We start from the raw sequence: 20,784 nt of genomic DNA on the forward strand, positions 1-20,784 counted from the left end.
CAGTGACGTAATTACACCCCGCCCCCAAATGTTGATCAAACCCTTCCACGGCGCGCGAGGATGCCCCACTCTCGAGGCGCCTTGGCTCGAGCTGCGGTCGTCATGCTGGACTCGCTCATGTTCCTCCTGGAGAAGCTCATACTCCTCGCGCACGTCACTATCTCCAGCCTGCTCTCCCCGCGCGGGGCGGATAACGAGGACAAGCCGCCCTCCAAGCACTTTGAGCGGGCTGGGATCCCGGCGGGCACCGGGGTGCCCCAGTACACCCACATCCACCACGACCAATTCAAGCCGGGCGATCTGCTGGAGGTCCCCCGAACTCTGTTCACCCACTTTGGCATCTATCTCGGAGACGAACGCGTCGCGCACCTCATCCCGGACATCCTCCCGGTGCTGAAGAGCGATGACCGCCAGATTCGCGAGATGGTGACCAACACGCGCCTGTTGCTAGGTGTGCTGTCCAAAAACGCGAGCGTGCGCGTGGACAACGTGGAGGACTTCGCGCATGGCGCCGCGATGCTGGTGAACGCGATGGACCTCGTCGCGCCTCGTCCTGCGCTCGACAACGCGGAGGTGGCGCGGCGCGCGGAGAAGCTGGTGGGTGCCGTGACGTACAGTCTGCTCTGGAACAACTGCGAACATTTTGTGACGTACTGCCGCTACGGCGCCGCCACCAGCAGCCAGACCGAGCAGGTGAGAGAAATTGGGGGACGGGCGGCGGTTTTAACGCGCCAAACGTTTTTACGCACGAAGATCCAGAACGGCTGCTTTGATCTCTCTTTCATCCTTCCTTGTGATCTTTTCCCCCTGTAGCTTGACCTCTCTCACATCTCTCTCTCTCTCCCTGCTCATCTCTCTCTTTACACATCGTGATGCGCACATTATTATTGTTAGAAAGTTCCTTCCTTCGTTTTGTGGTTGAAAGAGAGCAATGTGGACTTCAACAACAATACCAAAGTTGGGTCTCTTTCGTTGCACTCAAACAAGAACATTGATGTCTTTGTTTCATCCCTATAAGAGTCAGAACAAAACCCCAAAACAAGTTTGGTACACATCTGGGCCTCCGAATCTAAATAAACAAAACAAGCACAACACACTAACCCAAACAGCATCAGACCACCAGACAAACACTCCAGAGCACTCAACACCTCACGCCAAGCTTGTTTTTTGTTTATTTCATCTCTTTCTCTCCACCCAAGTAAACCTGGAATCCGGATGGAAACACAAGTTTCCATCTCCCCATCCCTCGTGTCGTGGTCGTTTAACTAGCACTAGGTGAGGCCTGCTGCCAGGGGTTAAAACCAGGGGTAACTCCAGTTCGTTCTGTCCTGTCCAAGAACAAGGTCTCCATTCAAACTCCCCTCCAGTGTTTTGGGGGTTGGGGGAAGGAGGGAGGGGGGGGGGGGTTTGCAGACGACAGGCTAGGTTTAGGTTTCCAGCTCATGTGGGCTGAGCGCAAGCCAGACACTAATTGGCTGTCGGCTGCAGAGGGGGAAGCGGGTTGAGATGAGCTGTGGTCCGCATGACGAAGAACCAACCGCCATACCTGCACCGCAGGGGCGGGGGGGGGGAGGGGGGGGGGAGTGGGGAGTGGGGGACAGAGGGGGGGGGACAGAGTGGGGGGTTAGGGGGGGAGTGGAGGACTAAGGCAAGACAGGCAGAGGCTGGAGGGAGTGAGCTAGAGAGAGGAAGGGATACAGAGATGTAGGGGGGAGTGAGAGGGAATAGAGAGTGTGGATGGAGAGGGAGAGAGAGCACCAGACACAGAGAGAGAGAGAGAGAGAGAGAGAGAGAGAGAGAGAGAGAGAGAGAGAGAGAGAGAGAGAGAGAGAGAGAGAGAGAGAGAGAGAGAGAGAGAGAGAGAGAGAGAGAGAGAGAGAGACAGACAACCCACAGTGAATGAATCCCATCTGACCCAGAGAGGTTCCCAGATTGAACCCCGCCACACACTGTCCTCTCGGCTACCCTAAATATTGCAATTAAATCCACTTAGTCTGTAAGCGGTTGCCAGAGACGACTCACAACTGACCCCTCTCAAAGTTAGCTGTGGCGACATGCTGCTATACTTACCATGTCAATTACATATTCTTATAACTTATTATAACAATTATTTATTATAAAAATGATGATTCAACATTCAATGGGCTTTATTATATTGGCATGGAAAATGTGGAAAAATAAAATATGAAATAAATATGGAAAATGTTGCTCTCTCTCTCTCTCTCTCTCGGTCTCCCTCTACTAGTAACTGTGCTCAAGAGCTTTCTAAATAAACAGGGCTTCTCTGGCTGACCCGGTGTTTATTTACGGGACGCCGAAGAGAAGCGTGTTCCAGATGTGCGGTGAGGAGCGCGCTCCACTGATGTTGCTAAGAGAGCGATGCTTGGGCCACTTCCCCTCTGCCACGAATCCTTGAGTAATGCCCCATTGAGTTTAGCGTTGAGCTGATGGGTTCGATTCATGGACCAAGTTAAGATCTCGGTGAATTATTGTGTCGGTTTGAGTTATAAAATGTTGATGTATCTTAAGGGAAATTGTAATGAATGTTTTTCCCCCTCTCCTCTCCCCTCTCCTCCTCAGTTCTGTGAGTGGTGCAAGTCTCTGATCCGAGACCAGCGGTGTCTGCTTCTCTCCGTGCTCCTGGGCATGGCGTCCATGGTGTGTTTGGGCGTTTCCCTGGGTACCGCCCTGCCATCCCTTCTCGTCCCCTTCACCCTGTGGATGGTCAGTTAGGCCCGGTGACCGACGGTTACGAGGAAATTAGACTTGTGTGGGGTACAAAGATCGTCGCGTACGAATGCTGACCTGACTTTTCTGGACGGGGTCATCATCGGTAGGAGGGGAGGGAGGTGGAGATGGGGGGGGGGGGGTGTAAGGAACAAATTACATCATCCCGATTCTTGTTTTCCAACTTCACAAACGTACGTCTCTCGTATGTGTCCTCTGTTTGACTCTCCCAAAAAAAAAACCTCCAAAACACCCTTGTGCGATTGGCTGATTCCCAGGAAGTTGGAGTGGCCTCGGCCCAAGAGCAAGAGCCACGACTCCCGCGCCAGGACAGAGGGAGGGAAGCACTCTCCTCCGTCTCCCTTTACAGTCCACCTTCTAACTGCGGAGCAGTCCATGAAATCTCAACGAGCCTCTTATGTCGACTTCACTCGCACATCTGATGTGGTATGAAGAAAAGTGACATCATTTCCATTCCTCTGTGTACATTGTTAATCCATAAATGATTCGCCTTGTCGGTCTTCGAACCTACTCACGATCAAATGCATGTAGATAGCATGTATATCATTTTTAATAAATGCTAACTGCGGCCCTCTGCCCAGGGACACGTATGGCTCCCGCACCAGAGGTTGGTTAGCCTTCCTCTAGAGGAGCGCTCTGCATCAACTCGTTCAGATCGGAACTTCTTCGAGACATAAATTCCACAAAGTGCTGTTTCTCCGGGATGGGACATTGTGTGAAAGCTTTGTATTGTGTGTAAATAGTGTTTCTGTGTTGTATACTGTTTACATGCAGTCCATATATCAGACGATATCCGACGCAGGGATGTACGAAATGCTTTTGTAAATATTTGTAACCACTCTTTGACTTTGATTGTTTTCTAACAGTCAAATTGAAGTTTGTAGAGTTTTTATTTATTTTTTGATATCCTAACACTTTATACTCTATTTTCATCAAAGAAAATAATAAAATGTTTTGAACAGATTTTGATCTTGTCTTTGCATCGTGTCACAATTCAAGTACTGACAACGTTTTTGTGTGTGTGTGTGTGTGTGTGTGTGTGTGTGTGTGTGTGTGTGTGTGTGTGTGTGTGTGTGTGTGTGTGTGTGTGTGTGTGTGTGTGTGTGTGTGTGTGTGTGTGTGTGCTTGCGTGTGTGTGAATAGCCTGTGTGGGTGTGGTAGTGAGTTTCAATAAAACATAAAGATAATTTCGAACAATGATATGTTTCAGCCCATGGGTTACATGTCAACATTTGTATCTATGCTGCCCTCTTCTCCCTTCTCCCACCCTCTTTCTTAACCTCCCTCTCTCTCTTACTTCCTCTCTCCCTTGACTTTGTGTCCTGCTCGTTCTATCACAGAATGTTGTTAAGGAATGTGTAATCACAGCATAGCCATGCTAGTCAATCTTGTGGAAAACACATTGTATGTGTGTTTGCGTGTGTGTGTATTTGCGCGCGCGCGTGTGTGTGTGTGAGAGAGAGGTTGTTTGTGTTTGTCTGCGTGCGCACATGAATGAGTTATGAGTCTAACATATGCAACGATTTTGACGCCATTAATCAGTCTGTGTTGTTAGTCTCACAGAGTTTGATGTTTGTGAGGCAACAACCATGTGTGTTATATTGAGAAATGTTGTAACTGAATTAGTCATAACTCTGAGCAGGAGGAACAGAGCCAGAAGAAACGTTTTTCTTCATCTGGTGGGTTGTTAAGTAGCTGAGCAAGATTAGCCACTTCTGCAATACATGCCATTTCTGCAATACTTCTAATAATCTCTCTCTCCCCCTCCCTTGCCCTCTATTTCGCACTCTCTCTCTCTGATACTCTCTCTTTCCCTCCCCATCCCACCACCCGGGGGAATAATCCCGAGCATTAATCAACGCAGCGCTGCATTGATAGCTTCTTTGCCTCTCTTCTCTTCCCACTCCGCTATCCTTCTCTTCCATTCTGTCCGACAATCAGACGCCATGTTCCCTCTGCACCTCCTCTCTCTGCTCTTCATCGCCGCCCAGAGACCCCGGGGGAAGGAGGAGGGGCGAGCGAGCGTGCAGAGGTCTGAGGAGGAGGCGGAGGGCGACCTGCTCTTCCAGAGGGGAGACCTACTCGAGGTGCCTCGAACCCTCTTCACACACTTTGGGATCTACCTGGGAGGGGGATAGTAAGTGTGGACCAAAACCTACACACACACACGCACACACACACACACACACACACACACACACACACACACACACACACACACACACACACACACACACACACACACACACACACACACACAAACACATACATTCACACAGGCATACACACACACTTGTTTGTGTCCGCATTTATAAAATACATGGGTGACACATCTTTGGTGATAATGTCAGTAATTCTGTCATGCCTGGCTATGCATAGTCCTTGGTAAACATTACAGCCGTTTAAAATGTGGGACATAGACTCCATGGTCTGACGCTATCCATGGTGTAGACAGTGAGAGTCATGATTATTGGGATACCAGATGGACAGATTCAGTTTAGTTGGCAGCACCTGCGGCGTGCCTTTACCGTAATAATTAGGATATCCTCATCGATAGCTGCATTTTTTAGAATGGAGTGGGACACAGAGTGATCAGCTGACTGGAGGCAGGCAAGCTTCCCCTGCAGCCTCAGTCCTGTCCAGCGCTCCTTTCTCTCTTGCTCTCTGAGCGTTAAACAACAAACAAAACAAAAAGTAATAGGGAAAAAAAACACACACACACACACACACACACACACACACACACACACACACACACACACACACACACACACACACACACACACACACACACACACACACACACACACACACACTCACACACACACACACACATGCACGCACGGACATACACACACATGCCCTGTTAGCAATAGGGTGTGTGTGTACATATCTGTGCTAACATGCATAGATGGTAAGTGGCTGATGAACTGAGAGGTCCTCGCAGCATGAGGTTATCCTTCACTGATAGGGTCATCAGCAATAACCAAACTATTTTAACCCCTTTTTTTCTGTAACAATTGACTGCATTTGTATTTTTACATTAAACTTTGAATGATTAAATAGTTAAATATCATAATGCTTTTAAAAAATGTTCGCCTCTTTTTCTATTGGTAAGTTTCTCATTCAAGAAAGAACATGTAATCACTCATCACGGTTCATCTTTGTTACTTTCTTATTTTCTTCCTTTATCTGCTTGCTTTTTTTGTCCATCTCCCCCTCCTCCTCCGCCTCCTCCTCCTCTTCCTCCTCCCCCTCCTCCTCTTCCTCCTCCTTCCTCCCACTCTTATTTTCTTCCTTGTCCTGTCCTCTCCAGTGTGGCTCACCTCATCCCAGATATCCTGCCAATGTTCTCTAAGGACCAGGGGAAGATTGGGCAGATGGTCACCAACGGTCGACTCATACTGGGAGTTCTGGTTAAGGTAGGTTGCAGATCTGTCTGAGCAGAAACTTGACTTTATATTCCCATGTACTCCTTTTCCACTGTCACTAGAGCCGATGACTGAAGTCCAAAAAGAGCCAACTTGGCCTTTTCACTCGTGAGGATGCTGCTGAATAATTTTTTATGATACCTGTTATACAAACTGGAACCCCTCAGTCTGTCTCAGTGGTCTTGCACTTGAACTCAAAGCGATATAGAATATACATAGATTGCCCGTTCCAGTGTGTGACACACATTTGTATTCCTAGTGTGCCAGTGTGAGGGTGGACTCTGTAGAGGACTTTGCCTACGGATCCCAGATCCTCGTGAACCGGATGGACCAGGTAAGTGATGAGGAGAAGGAGAAGGAAGAAGACGAAAAGGAGGAAGACTCTTGTCCAGACCAGGAGGACTCCCAAAGCCTTGTCTGCTTCCTTCTGCTCCAAAACCCACAACACTAACCTGTTACCTGGTCCCATATAGTTGACATGCATATGTTTTGAACTTCTGAATCAAAACCTACACCCCTGAACCGATATATTATGTTCCATCTGTATACAATTATAGTTATGAATATATGTATATTATATCTATATTTATATCTATACATATTATATATATATAATTATTATTTATGCATACATTGTATTAGCTCCAGTAAGCTAGCAGAGTCTACCCTACAGTGTATATATTTACTGTGCTTTCCAATGGATCCAAAATGCCCCCGTTTTCTCAGCTCTCCATTCGTTCCCTGGGCCAGGTGTACAGCCGTCCGCCATTAGGGGGAGAGGAGGTGGCGCGGCGCGCAGAGAATCTACGCGGCTCAGTGCGCTACAGCCTGCTGTGGTACAACTGTGAGCACTATGTGATGTACTGTCGCTACGGCGCCCTGGTCAGCTTCCAGACTTTTCAGGTGGGTCAGCCATTAAGGGTTATTGACAGGAACCATTTTATACACACACACACACACACACACACACACACACACACACACACACACACACACACACACACACACACACACACACACACACGCAGAGACAGGCACACATACAAACATGCACACAGACAGGCACACACACAAACATGCACATACACACACGCACTCAAACATGCACATACACACACACACGCACACACACACACACACACACACACACACACACACACACACACACACACACACACACACACACACACACACACACACACACACACACACACACACAGGGTTATGTTCCATATAGCAAACCGAAAAAAATAATAGATTCAAACACACAAACACATAGCCCTTAATTAACAAAGAAAGAACACTTTTATGTGATGGATTTGTTTTCACAGATATATCCAAATACAAACACACATAGGTGCGCACACACATCCCAAACGCACAAGCACACACGGAACCATGCGTCCCCCTTGTGCCAAGGGCCCCCACCCTTCAAATCCTCGTTTTTGGGTTGCCCTGGTGGAGATTAATACCACAACCACAGAAGGTTGAGTGTTGTTTTAATTGAGCTGCTTAGTCCCTCTGGGGCGGCACAGCTCCCCATAAACACTCCATTGTGTTGGACTTGTTGTCGGGGGAGACCGCAGGCTGCCATGGCCGCTGCTGCAACCAGATGCTGTCACAACCCTGGAGTTCCCACAGCCTCCTTCCTTCAGCCTGCTTCCTGTCACTGTTGTGATGTGTCGTGACAATTTCTCTATTAGATATTGCGTCTGAGACAGATGAGATCTTTAGATGCAAAAAAGCACACAATACTTGTTGACAATTAGTGGTCATATATTTGTAATAAAAGTATGAACAAAGATACATCACAACATGCATCAACAAACAACACAACAGGCATACATTACAATAATCTGAGGCCTCAGATGGGAGCTTCTCTTTGCGTGTTACTTCACTCTCTGAAGGTACGCTGCAGAAGTCCACTGAGTCTTCCAATCAATGAGTTTTTATTCACTTCGTTTGGGTCCTGAAGGGGGTGGTCCCCCAATACTAAAAGTCTTTGTTCACCAGATTGTTATCTTTACAGTTGAAGCTCCCCCCCCCGAGGCTAAGGTGGGGTCGGCGGCCGTGCCATGTAACTCTCTGACTTTGTTTACGCTAGCCAGAGTGTCGGAACAGGCCCATACTTCAAAGGTTTGCTTGGGGGATGACACACAAGAAGATAGGAACAGGCAGGCAATAAAATGCATCACACGACTCTCGAACGTTCACACTTTAAATGACCCAAAAGGAGAGCAGAAGGCAGACACTATATAAAATTACACAGAATAGCAACAAAACTTAAATTCATATAGACCAAAACAATACAACATGTACATTTTCCATCACAATCCCCCCTTTGATTATTTATAATCACAAAATGATGCAACCTTTAGGATTAAAATGATCACTTAATCAAAACATGCATATGTTCATAATCTACTATGTCCAACCATGGCCTCCAAGTACAGATATTTATACCACCGTTCGCTTTTACAGAAGGTAGCATAAAATCACCTAACATCACCTGGAAAAATACAATTAAACTTCCATCACACTATTAATCCCATCAGATAGTGGTCCAGGGCTGGCATCCATTCTGAATGATGTCGATTCTGGCCTCATCTCTCCCCAGGCCAGAGACAGTCTTTTGGGCCTGGTTCTGACGTGATTGTGTGTGTAAGGGTGAGTTACTTGCACTTCACCCTGGTTTCAGTGTGGGGTGACGGCCAGGGGGGTTGGGTCGGAAGTGACCTTTGTTGTTGGTGATGGTGCCCGCTTGCAGTGGCTGGCGTGGGTCTGGGTAGCACTCTTAGCTACCTTGCTGTGATCCACAGGACTTGGAATGATTCCAACCGCCTTAGTGAATTCCAGGCACGTCTTCGATAGTAATCCATGTATCGTTGAGTTGCTCTTCCTTGCGCTGTATCTGCAGTTGCCTTGGCTTGTTGTCCCGTAGACGTTGTTCTCTACGGGACCACTCTCCCTCTCTACTGTCCCACCACTCCGAGGGTGGTACGCACAATGGTTACGTGGATCAATTCTGTTGGAGGACTTGGTTCACCAAATGTGAACCATTGTCACTGGATAATTTCTTTGGGAATCCCCCCTTTTGATAATTATCCACATAAACATCACAATCAAGTCATCTGTTTCCATATATTCAAAAGTCATAAAAAAATAAAAACCAAAAATAAACTAAAACTAAGAAACAAGGCTACCTTTTTTAAAAACATTTCTTTAACTTTCAACTTTTCTACTTGTCTTTGATCCTTCAAACTACTTTTCCTAATAACTTTCAAACCTTTCAGATATACTTCTTAGAAACTATCACACACTCATATAGACAGTCCTAGTTACACATTAGATCTCGTCTCTTGTAATATACGTGAATGCTGTGTCTAGTGCGATACTTTCCGTACACTGCTCTTCTCTCCCTCCGCCTGGACACGCCTCCACCTCTCTCTCTGCTTCCTGCCTCTCATCCGCATCCCGGGCTGTCCTTTGAAGTGCCTGTCCCCACATCTCTCCCGTCTCTGAGACCCTCCTTTGTCTCAATGTTCAGGCCACTTCCTTGTGGCTACACAGGCACCATGGAGGCCACCACTCTGGTGCTGTTGGTCCTGCTGGACTGTCTCCTTGTGTCGTCCAGCAGACCGTTCCGTAGCTCTTCAGGTGGGCCTCCCATGGTCTGTAACTTCATAAAGTCTGATGAAGAGGAGTCGTGACGTGGGGTATTTGCACTGTATTGGGCCACTGGTCGGGCTGAAAGCAGGAGAAGGAGGAGCGTTGTCCAGGTCCGGATCTATTTGAACAAAACTTGATGCAGATGGGTTATCTTTCTCCCCACCCCTTTCCTTATCTTGTCTTGCCTTCCGTTCTCATCTATCTCTTCTCCTTCCATAACACATACTTCTTCCAATCTCTCTCATACGTTCATTAATTCACCTTCTTGCCATTTGGCCATAAAACATTAACAAAATATCATAATATAAAAATCTGCATTTTCAATATTAGGCAATACACTTCTGTTGTCCCCGTCACGTTGTTAGTCGGGGGTCAGTCGGGGTTAGTCTGGGTCAGTCGGGGTGGTCATGGCTGTGTTAGATTGTAATAATCGAGTATCCACTGTCTACAATAGCCCGTTGTTTACTATAACCATATATAATAAATATATATAATAACCATATATAATATTACATTTAGCTGATCAGGTCGCGTAAGGCTGGTGGGAACCATATATAATAAATATTTGGTTGGTTGTGTTATGTGTTATGGTGCTCATACCTGCTACTTGGACCTGGTCTGCTCCCGCGTCCCGTCAATGCGAATGCCCCCTTCCACCTCCGCCTCTTGGATGATTCACAGTCACTTCACGGGAAGGTGCGAACTGCCAGCCGGCCCTTCCATTGTCTTTGTCGATTCTTTTGGGAGAATCGTTGAACCAAGGATCCATGACGCCTCAACGAAAGCAGGCCTGCCTCTGTGCTTCCCCACTTTCCTGTGGTCGTCCTTGCCGTCCGGCGCCTCCACGAACATAATATCAGCTTGGTCTCTCCCGGGAATGTCGCCTTGAATACGACCCCACCGTAGGCCCAGTTTGACTTGGCGTGGTTCGCCGATGGGTGATGGGCCATTTCCAGACTGGCTGTAGCGAGGGATTCCCCTCCCACTGCAGATGGGTCCGGGAGACATTCTGCTATGTCCTTAATGTCACTGGGTCTCCATGCACGGAAAACGTATGCCGGACTGCCATAACCCCTGTTGCGCTGTTAGCGGGTGCCTCCTTTGCAGTGAGGTCTGGATAGAGGTTGATGGGGCGGCGGCCTGGGCGTTGTCGTCATACGGTGGAGGTGAAGGGGGATTCGCACGCGGTCCGCCGGACTGCAGTCCAGGTCCGGGTCTACATCTCGGGTGAAATTGAGATAAAAATATTCCTACACTCTCTACGCTCTCTGTCCCTGGCTGATTATTATTTATTTTTTCTATATCCTGGCTCTCTCTTTCCCTCAAATGAAATGCACACCAACATAATTAAAACTTCAACAACCGTTTTAAGCTAAAACTCCCCATTTCAGGAAAGCCCAGTTTGCACCAATATTTTAAACCCTCCAGAGCCGCTTCACCATGCTTCTCCAACATCACCTTCGCAGGTCCCGTTATCTCCGTTTTTCCAGATTTGTTCCCCATATTTTAGATCCTTTTACACTAGTTATTATTTAACAAATTATCTAATATCGCCGAAACCTTCTTGTTACTACACACATATACATATATTTATTAATGAATGCCTATTATTATTATTTATTTATATATGACCCCAACAGCGCTTAACGGGTTTCCCTTTACTGTTTTGACAGACCCTCCTGACCTTTCTGTTACATATATATACCATATATATATTGACGGAACTTTACCGGAGTTGCTTTACCGTATGTTCCTATAACAAAGTTCGAATCGTGGCCGATTTGTTCGAATATACGTTCCCAAAACAGTATATACCGTTTTCGTAACGGATTTATTGTAGCTTAAACAAGTATTTTGATCTCACCTGCTCGAATTCTTTTTCCTTTTGAATACCGTACTGAAGAACCACTAGTTTATCCCCCACAGGCACTCTCTCCTCGACCCCATTAGTCTGGTTACAGTCACCTGGAGGCGGGGTAGAGCTTTGGGACCGAGTCCGACTCGGACCTGTTTTGGAGCGATATTTCGTAGAATCTTCAGGTTAGATATCCCGGACGAGCCCCCAACTGTCGTGACAATTTCTCTATTAGATATTGCGTCTGAGACAGATGAGATCTTTAGATGCAAAAAAGCCCACAATACTTGTTGACAATTAGTATATTATATACATATATTTGTAATAAAAGTACGAACAAAGATACATCACAACATGCATCAACAAACAACACAACAGGCATACATTACAATAATCTGAGGCCTCAGATGGGAGCTTCTCTTTGCGTGTTACTTCACTCTCTGAAGGTACGCTGCAGAAGTCCACTGAGTCTTCCAATCAATGAGTTTTTATTCACTTCGTTTGGGTCCTGAAGGGGGTGGTCCCCCAATACTAAAAGTCTTTGTTCACCAGATTGTTATCTTTACAGTTGAAGCTCCCCCCCCGAGGCTAAGGTGGGGTCGGCGGCCGTGCCATGTAACTCTCTGACTTTGTTTACGCTAGCCAGAGTGTCGGAACAGGCCCATACTTCAAAGGTTTGCTTGGGGGATGACACACAAGAAGATAGGAACAGGCAGGCAATAAAATGCATCACACGACTCTCGAACGTTCACACTTTAAATGACCCAAAAGGAGAGCAGAAGGCAGACACTATATAAAATTACACAGAATAGCAACAAAACTTAAATTCATATAGACCAAAACAATACAACATGTAGATTTTCCATCACAGATGTTACCATGCATCAGCACACTGGCTTAAAGGGGAAGAGAACCCAGCTCCCTTTTGGTTTAACATGTGGTTATATGACTTTTATGATCTTCAACGTGGAATCCCATTTGATCACTGTCACTGAAATAAGAGGAAACAGGTGTCAAATCCAAGGTTTCCCATGCCACACATTTTTTCAATTTCATAGCGTTCGAAGTCAAGCTGAAATCACTTACACATTAGCCTCTTAGTCAACTTCTGATTAATGCCTTTCGTCTAGTTCATCTTCTAGCTGGCTTGGTATCTAAATTATCTTCTGACCAATACATTTACTTCTATTTCATCTTCTAGCTGGCTTGGCATCCAAATTAACTCCTGACTACCTTCACTTCTAATTCATTTTAGTTCAATAATTTTAGTTTTCATCTAAGCGTTTCAATTGTTTCTTGTAGATGAACTTGAAACTCAATTAGGCATATCTTAAGCGTCAGTGTCTAACTTGCTTATCCTCAAACTCTTTTATCCAAAGCAACTTCAAAGTGAGGCTGAGAACAATAAAACCATGCATTACTATACATCAAAGTCCGCTTTCAAGTATGAAAGCGAACTTGCTATGGGGTTTGTACATCAGAAATCATTGTGAGCCTTAATAGAGTTGTAGTCATGTTAAATCCTACATAGAATGCAATATACAGCAACTCTTGGCTCATCAAAACATTGTTTTCCACGTCTAGCATGAGAAGAGCTGTGGCAGTTCAAAGCAATGTCTCCTCAAAATGACAAATAATTTCACAATCAACCAACAAATGACCATAAATCTATTCTGATCAAATTAATAATTTAATCTGTTTCAAAGCACCAGACATTGGCAACTGTTTTCTCCATTATACAGTCTCTCTCTTGAATATAAAGGCGTCTTTCAAGTGTAATTTAACATGGGATGAAATGCTGTTTTTTCCCTCCAAACAATTGCTCTATAATGACAATTCCGGTAAGATGGCACCATCTGCGGGCCAAGTGGAATACTGACACTACTTTCTCTCCCTGTGTATTGATAAAAAAAAAAGGCCTACTTCTGACAGCCTTCACTACATTAAAGTGACAATTGAATGCAACTAAACTGTATTTTGCTCTCTCTTTCCCTGTCTTCTCTCCATCCCAGTTCTGTAAAACGGTGCGGAAGATGTTGCTTAGTCGCCGCGTTGCCAAGGTGACCGCTTTGTTGTGGGCTAGTCTACTGCTGTACTTCAGGACGGTGTCCGCATGCGCTGTCCTGCCGGCCATCACCATGCCTTTCATCATCTGGATGGCCTCCTAGAAAACCCACTAACACACGCACACGCTGAAACAAATGAAGTAAAATGAATTATCCCAATTGCAAATGTTTCAGGATACCCTTTAATAGTGATTTATACAGCTTTAAAAAATATTATTGATTTTCCTACTTTCTATCTTATTTAATGGATTAACAGGTTATTGTAAACGATGTTAACTTCTGACTACTTTTTGACATATTATTGCTATTAGTACAATTCAAAGTATTGCATTGTACTAATAGCAATAATATGTCAAAAAGTTGTACAATTCAAAGGATTTAATTGTACTATGAGAGTTTTTAATTAAAGCTGTTTCGCACGTAAACTACAGCAAGCATCCCGCCTTAAACCCTTAAATAAAGCCCGCTGATTGGCCGCATTGCCACCAGTTCAACTAGGTATGAAGCACGTGAGAAGATCCCGACACGTAGCTGTCAATCACCACAGCATCCTCGTCGACCGGAAGTTGATTGGTGTCACACTCGAGGTCGTGCTGTTGTAGTGCTGATATTCAGTGCAATGCACTCCCTCTTATGTGATATTTACATAAAGATTATAATATAACTCATATATATAGATTATAATATAATTCCATTGAAATACACAGGGAGAGCTGATAATTAAGTTAAATGTATTACGTTTGATCAACTCTGTCCTGGTATGTGCCAAAATGTAGTTATTTTGTGAAAACAAGTTTCTTTTAGTATCTTAAATGTCAATACCAGCCTACATAATATTAATGATAATAATAATAAAAAGATATATATAATATATATTCCTTGTATATACACACACACACACACACACATAGCATTTTTTTTTCAGAGTGACAATTAAAACAGTATATATAAAGACATGTTATTTTGTACACTAAATTATATTATCTAAGTCAAATAAACCAACAACAGAAGACTTTGCATCATTGATTCTTTATTTTTTTTTACCCCAGGCCTAAACATGTTTGATCTGTAAAGAGAAAAATGATAGATGTTATAGCACACACACACACACACACACACACACACACACACACACACACACACACACACACACACACACACACACACACACACACACACACACACACACACACACACACACACACACACAAAGGCAACACAAGGTCAATCAAAGTATCTGTTGGGTAACAAATGGACCCAGAGAAGGAATGAAGGAATGTATTTTTCATTACATTTATTTTGATCATTGACAACGCAGAATTCCAATAACAAAATTGAATGCACTGTGCAAAGAGTAAGGCCATGCAGTAAATGTTGATATTCAAATCCTGTTCTAATTCAAGTGAATGATTTTTTGATTACCTTCTTTATTCCACACCGACATACTAGTGTCATGATCTGTCTGTTTCCTTGTCTTGTTTTGGTGTGTTACCTGTTAGTTTGGTATCGGTCTTGTTTCTCCCCATGTCAGGTTTCCCTCCTGTGTGATTACTGCTCCCTCCCTAATGTGTCTCAGCTGTTACTCATTGCGTGCCCTGTGTGTTTGGTATTTAAGCCCTTGTCTTTCCTCTGTTCCTTGTCGGATCATTTTAGTTTGTGGCGAGTTCGGTCCTGTGTGTTACCCGTGTTCCCCGCGTCACCCGTGTTCCTTGCCTTTTTGAGTTAATAAATTATCCTTTTACCTGAACAGTCTGCAATTGGGTCCTGCCTGCCACCCGCTAACTGTGACAGAATGATCTGACCATCATTGGACCCAGCGGACGCCTTTTTTTTGTTGGAGGCTGTGTTGGGGCGTACGTGAAGCGCTGTAGCTTCAAGTCGTGTCGCCTTACGGACTATCAGAATGAGGGCGCGGAGTTTGGAGTGCCATCCGGTGCAACCTTTCTCTCCAGCCCCTGAGCTGACTCCGGTCCCCGAGCCCTGTCCGGTTCCTGAACCCTACTCCTTCCCGAGGGTGCCCCTCTTCCAGACCTTCCAGAAGGGGCCCGCCCTCTACCTTGCCTTCCAGAGGGGTGCCGCCTTCTAAACCTTCCAGAAGGGGCCCGCCCTCTACCTTGCCTTCCAGAGGGGTGCCGCCTTCTAAACCTTCCAGAAGGGGCCCGCCCTCTACCTTGCCTTCCAGAGGGGTGCCGCCTTCTAAACCTTCCAGAAGGGGCCCGCCCTCTACCTTGCCTTCCTGAGGGGTTCCGCCTTCTAAACCTTCCAGACCTTCCAGAAGGGGCCCGCCATCTACCTCTTCTTCGTCGATGCCGGCCACCTGTGGGTCTTCGCCGTTGCAGGCCTCCAGACTTTTTTTTTTTTGATCCCTCCTCCTGGCTCCCCTCCACCCACCCTATTTGGATTTGACTTTCTTTTTTTTTTTGCATGTCGTGGGTCGCCTGGTAGTCGACCCTTGAGGGGGGGGTACTGTCATGATCTGTCTGTTTCCTTGTCTTGTTTTGGTGCGTTACCCGTTTGGTATCGGTCTTGTTTCTCCCCATGTCAGGTTTCCCTCCTGTGTGATTACTGCTCCCTCCCTAATGTGTCTCAGCTGTTACTCGTTGCGTGTCCTGTGTGTTTGGTATTTAAGCCCTTGTCTTTCCTTTGTTCCTTGTCGGATCATTTTAGTTTGTGGTGAGTTCTGTCGTGTGTAACCTGTGTTCCCCGCGTCACCCGTGTTCCTTGCTTTTTAGAGTTATTAAATTATCCTTGTTTTACCTGAACAGTCTGCAATTCGGGCCTGGCTGCCACCCGCTAACCGTGACAACTAGAGTAGAAACAAATACAGTGCATTGGTTACTGTGTTTATATACCTGGATTTTAAATATAAGATATAGGCCTAATATAAAATATATATTTTTTGACACATTGCGGCAACTTGACAAATCTACTTAAGTTGCCAAATACACAGCCTAAATAGTATTATTCACACGACTGACATAAACATGAGGCCAATGCACGTTATGAATAGTTTAATCATCAACTAGTTGGTTTCTCGAAGTAGTTTATAATTTACACGAACAGAACGGCAACTCACCTCTTGGCGCGCAATAAAGCGCGCAATAACCTTCTTCCTCTTCCGGGTGCTATTGGGCAGGCGGATTCAGACCAGACATTTAGACGTTGAGCCTCTGCGTGCTGCAGCCAGGGCTTACTCGCTGTATTCGGCAGGCTACTCACTTCCACCCAAGAGCCAACACTTTGGTGAGACACCTGGGTGATACATTAACGTGTTCTCTAGAATAAAGACGTTGTAACACGTTCCCGATATGCGCGATAGCTTATTAGCAAGCGTAGCTAATGTTAGCACTCTTTACGATCATTTCCCGCACTTTGAAGTTACTTCTGTATTACTTCTGTACTATTTCCCGGGAAACAGGTTCACGTTAGAGATATGATACTTCATTATCAATTAAGCTTACTAAGATGTATTAATAGTAATAATGATAATAATAGACCTCTGCTCTTTTGAGCCACCACATAGACTTGACCTGGCGGGTAATTCAGCGTTTTACTTATTCTACCGTCCATACGGGGTCGTTTAACTATTTAAAATAGTTAAATTTTTTGTTGCCATACCCCGCAAAGAATAAGCCTGAAAAAGTTGATTGACCTAATCAATCAAAAAGCTAAAAACTATGTTTTTTTCACTTCGGAAGTCAGTTGAACCTGAATTATATACCGTATACGTGCGAAACAGTCACACCGGAATTGCATTTTACTGTAGAGCTAGTGGAATGCACTTCCAACAGTGGAATGGGAGATGTCACTGTTTTAATTGCATTTTAGTTAAGTTAAGGGTACTTGGTAAGTCTCCCAAGGAGGCCTCCTTGGCAGGTACCCACCGCTAGACAACGGCACTGATACCGTTGATGGCGACTTTAGTTCCCCGCGGCACATTGCTGTGATTCAGAGAGAGACCGGATAAACATGATCCAATATCTTAAAAACTTAAAACTACAACCCCTCCGTCAGCTGCCACTACAAGGATCTTCTAATGCGTTACAAACGTGACCAAAAGTGACGACTTTTAGTCAGCTTTTATACAATAACTCATCTGTGAACATGAGTCCGATTTTCACAGAGAATGATTGGGAAGACAACTACTCCCGTGTTTCCACGTTACTTCCAACTGCTCTTTTGTTATTCTTTGAGTGTGTGACAATACATATATACAACAATAAGGTTCCTTGAATTTAGATATCTCAATCTTAAGGTAATGTTAACTACACAGTTAACTCTAACCTTGAAGGACCGCTTCCTGTCCTGCACCACGTCGGTGAAGCGAACGTTAATGTTAACCTAACTTTGTGTTCTTTTCGCAGAAATCGCCATAACGGAGCGGGACTGTGGTATGGACACCAACCAGGCAGTGCCCGTAGAGGTGGCGCTCCTGGAGCTCATGAAGAAGACCGGATACAGCATGATGCAGGAGAACGGCCAGCGCAAGTACGGCCCACCCCCAGGTAAAGATTTATACATATCCTGCTGTATATAACATATGTTTATTACACGGGTCTTTTCAACGTTCCGTTCACTTGCATGGGCACTTCACAACTTCCGGCGGTCAATTATTTTTGGATAATTCATTGGCAACGGATGAATAATGACCGCTGTCAAGGAAAACAAAAGGACTTTTTGCCTTTGGTATCACTCCGCACGTAGTCCGGTAACTTGTCAATGTAATAAGCGGGATATGTATCAACGCAAGCGCTGTCGGTTGCTAAGCGACGACGTCAACGTCTTGGGCGGACTATTTCTCTGCTGATCAACACTGAAAAATGCATTGTAAATAAATTGTTTCGTTTTGGGAAGTAGCCGTGTAATAAGCGGGATAATGTATAGAACTTCGCCGGTCATTATCGAAAAATAAGCCCCTTCATGGCGAAGCAAGACACCTCCGCCGCGCATCGGTGTCCTGTTCGCCCTTTCGGGGCTTATTTTCTCGATAATGACCGGCGTTCTATACATTATCCCTTACTTATTCTACTTCATTTAAGAATGCTCGATTCTGATTGGCTGGGAGGGGTGCATTAATCCGGCATATTGCCCGCTGACTTGTCGGTTCTACTTGCTGCTGACTGAGCACAGCAGATCAATCCGCCGCTTGTATCGTTTTCTATCACATACATTTCAAACATGAGGTCCATTGATAGCCTACATTTATTCCAAATAAAAAATATTTGGAATAAGGAGTGCATGTTTCATCGATCGTCATTAAAGCTGACTTGATACGAATGTAGCAACTACATTATTAAACTAGTGATCAGATGCAGCCTTGTGTGGTTGCTATAGAAACAAGTTACCTACAGCTGTGCTAACGTTATTCACCGTAGTTCTAAAGGGAACTACTTTTCGAGGGAGATGAACTTAAACAGAGTATACATTTAATAAGCATGCAATTATTATTAAAGTACTTGAATTGTTTAATTATGTTGGCCGGCGAGAAGTAGAATAAACGGAATAATCACCTCAAGGCTGGGCAATAAACAGTTTGATATGCCCGGCTCGTGGAAGGTTACCGTCCACGAGCCGGGCATATCAAACTGTTTATTGCCCTGCCTTGAGGGGATTATTCCTTACTTATAGTATAGACATATGTGTACTGCTATAATGAGTGTGTGAGTATGTGTACTACTGTGATGTGTGTGTGTATCTCTACTGCTGTAAGGATTGTTGAGTGTGTACTGGCGTAAAGATTAAGAATATCCGTACTGCTGTAATGAGTCTGGGAGTATGTGTCTACTGCTGTAATGAGTGTCCGAGTGTTTTTTTTACTGCTACCCAATGAAATTGAGTCCATTGAATAGTCAATGCCAAACTGATGACAGACTATGAATGACTTTTAGGTACATTTACCCTCCCAAATTATCTTGGATTCATTTATTTATCCTTTCACATACATGAGTTTTGGGAGTTTGCATTTCCAAATCTATTTCTAGGATCTTTTTTTAATTTTGACTGGTAATAGCATTTTAATAGAACACTGTCACAACACAAGAAAATGAATGTTTTCCTTTTAAATGTACTAACCCTAACCCAGAAGGCCAGAATTAACTTTAATTTATTAACTTAAATTAAAGCTGTGATAATTAAGCTAACCAGTCATTCGATTAAACTGCATATCATCCACTAGGATTGGTCGGTTTGAGGCTGTAGTACCCCCCCATTGAATAGAGCATTATCCTGATTGGTTGTCAGGTTGGGACGGCCCGCCCCCGCCCAGGGGCAGCGAGGTGTTTGTCGGGAAGATTCCCAGGGACATGTATGAGGATGAGCTGGTGCCCGTGTTCGAGAAGGCCGGCTACATCTACACATTCAGACTCATGATGGAGTTCAGCGGAGAGAACCGCGGCTATGCCTTCGTAATGTACACCAAAAGGTAAGAGACAGAGAGAGAGGGTTTCAGCACCAGAGAGAGAGAGCGGTACGGACCGTGGTAAGGGAAGTTTCTTTGTTTTACGGTAAAATGATCTAGTAAAATGATTAATCCGCCCAGGCTCGAAGCTCAAAGATGTTGCTAGATTGGGGACACTGAAAGAACGCAAGCGCAAGATGAAATGTTGAGGTCGGGGAAGCCAGTATTTCCACATAGCATGTTTCTATAATAACTGTTGACAAGGGGTGGAACAGTTGACAAATTGCACTGTTCGGTTCAACACTTTTTTTGAATAAATTAACCGAACAATACATGCATTGCCCAAACCGTGGCTAGCGAACTGAAAGGAATGATGTTTTACTTAACTGTTCCATCCCTACCGCTAACAATTTGTAACACATTGTTCCCTTGCGTTTTTTCTGTTCTCCTCTTCTCATCTCAAATCCTCTCATCTGCACTTATTCCCTCTCCTCTCCTCTCCCCTTAACCCTCTCTTCCCTCTTCACCCACCCTCTTCTAATCTTCTCTACTTTCTTCTCCTACCCCCTGCCTCTCTCCTCTCTGCTATTCTCTCCACTTCTACCCTTCCCTCTCTTA

General features: G+C 45.0%; 3 protein-coding genes and 1 long non-coding RNA gene across 4 annotated transcripts in view; 3 read left to right on the forward strand and 1 right to left on the reverse strand.

Annotated features, from left to right (window-relative positions):
- The first annotated feature begins 45 nt into the window (after nucleotides 1-45).
- LOC132475494 (lecithin retinol acyltransferase-like) lies at nucleotides 46-3,711 on the forward strand. Its single transcript, XM_060076655.1, has 2 exons — nucleotides 46-693; nucleotides 2,581-3,711. The coding sequence occupies exons 1-2, from the start codon at nucleotides 61-63 to the stop codon at nucleotides 2,731-2,733; spliced, it is 786 nt and encodes a 261-aa protein (XP_059932638.1). The 5' UTR covers nucleotides 46-60; the 3' UTR covers nucleotides 2,734-3,711.
- A 710-nt stretch (nucleotides 3,712-4,421) lies between these two features.
- LOC132475495 (lecithin retinol acyltransferase-like) lies at nucleotides 4,422-13,935 on the forward strand. The gene is made up of 5 exons (XM_060076656.1): nucleotides 4,422-4,885; nucleotides 6,065-6,170; nucleotides 6,439-6,513; nucleotides 6,930-7,082; nucleotides 13,716-13,935. The coding sequence occupies exons 1-5, from the start codon at nucleotides 4,695-4,697 to the stop codon at nucleotides 13,869-13,871; spliced, it is 681 nt and encodes a 226-aa protein (XP_059932639.1). The 5' UTR covers nucleotides 4,422-4,694; the 3' UTR covers nucleotides 13,872-13,935.
- LOC132475497 (uncharacterized) lies at nucleotides 7,466-12,585 on the reverse strand. Its single transcript, XR_009529932.1, has 2 exons — nucleotides 9,300-12,585; nucleotides 7,466-8,688 (listed from the first exon to the last, which is right to left on the reverse strand). It is a non-coding gene; the product is annotated as an uncharacterized LOC132475497 (long non-coding RNA).
- A 4,203-nt stretch (nucleotides 13,936-18,138) lies between the features above and the next one.
- rbm46 (RNA binding motif protein 46) overlaps nucleotides 18,139-20,784 on the forward strand; it is a 49,748-nt gene continuing 47,102 nt past the window's right edge. The window contains exons 1-2 of the mRNA XM_060035417.1: nucleotides 18,139-18,274; nucleotides 20,010-20,190. Coding sequence (XP_059891400.1) covers nucleotides 18,163-18,274; nucleotides 20,010-20,190 — 293 coding nt within the window. The 5' untranslated portion in view covers nucleotides 18,139-18,162. The remainder of the gene's footprint in view (nucleotides 18,275-20,009; nucleotides 20,191-20,784) is intronic.

The sequence above is a fragment of the Gadus macrocephalus genome, chromosome 17 (genome assembly GCF_031168955.1).
Source record: "Gadus macrocephalus chromosome 17, ASM3116895v1".
Classification (NCBI taxonomy): Eukaryota; Metazoa; Chordata; class Actinopteri; order Gadiformes; family Gadidae; genus Gadus; species Gadus macrocephalus.

Coding starts and splice junctions, on each gene's coding strand:
- LOC132475494 (XM_060076655.1), top strand. CDS start 61: ATGCCCCACTCTCGAGGCGCCTTGGCTCGAGCTGCGGTCGTCATGCTG. Junction 694..2,580: donor CCAGCAGCCAGACCGAGCAG/GTGAGAGAAATT, acceptor TCTCCTCCTCAG/TTCTGTGAGTGGTGCAAGTC.
- LOC132475495 (XM_060076656.1), top strand. CDS start 4,695: ATGTTCCCTCTGCACCTCCTCTCTCTGCTCTTCATCGCCGCCCAGAGA. Junction 6,171..6,438: donor TACTGGGAGTTCTGGTTAAG/GTAGGTTGCAGA, acceptor TTGTATTCCTAG/TGTGCCAGTGTGAGGGTGGA. Junction 7,083..13,715: donor TCAGCTTCCAGACTTTTCAG/GTGGGTCAGCCA, acceptor TCTCCATCCCAG/TTCTGTAAAACGGTGCGGAA.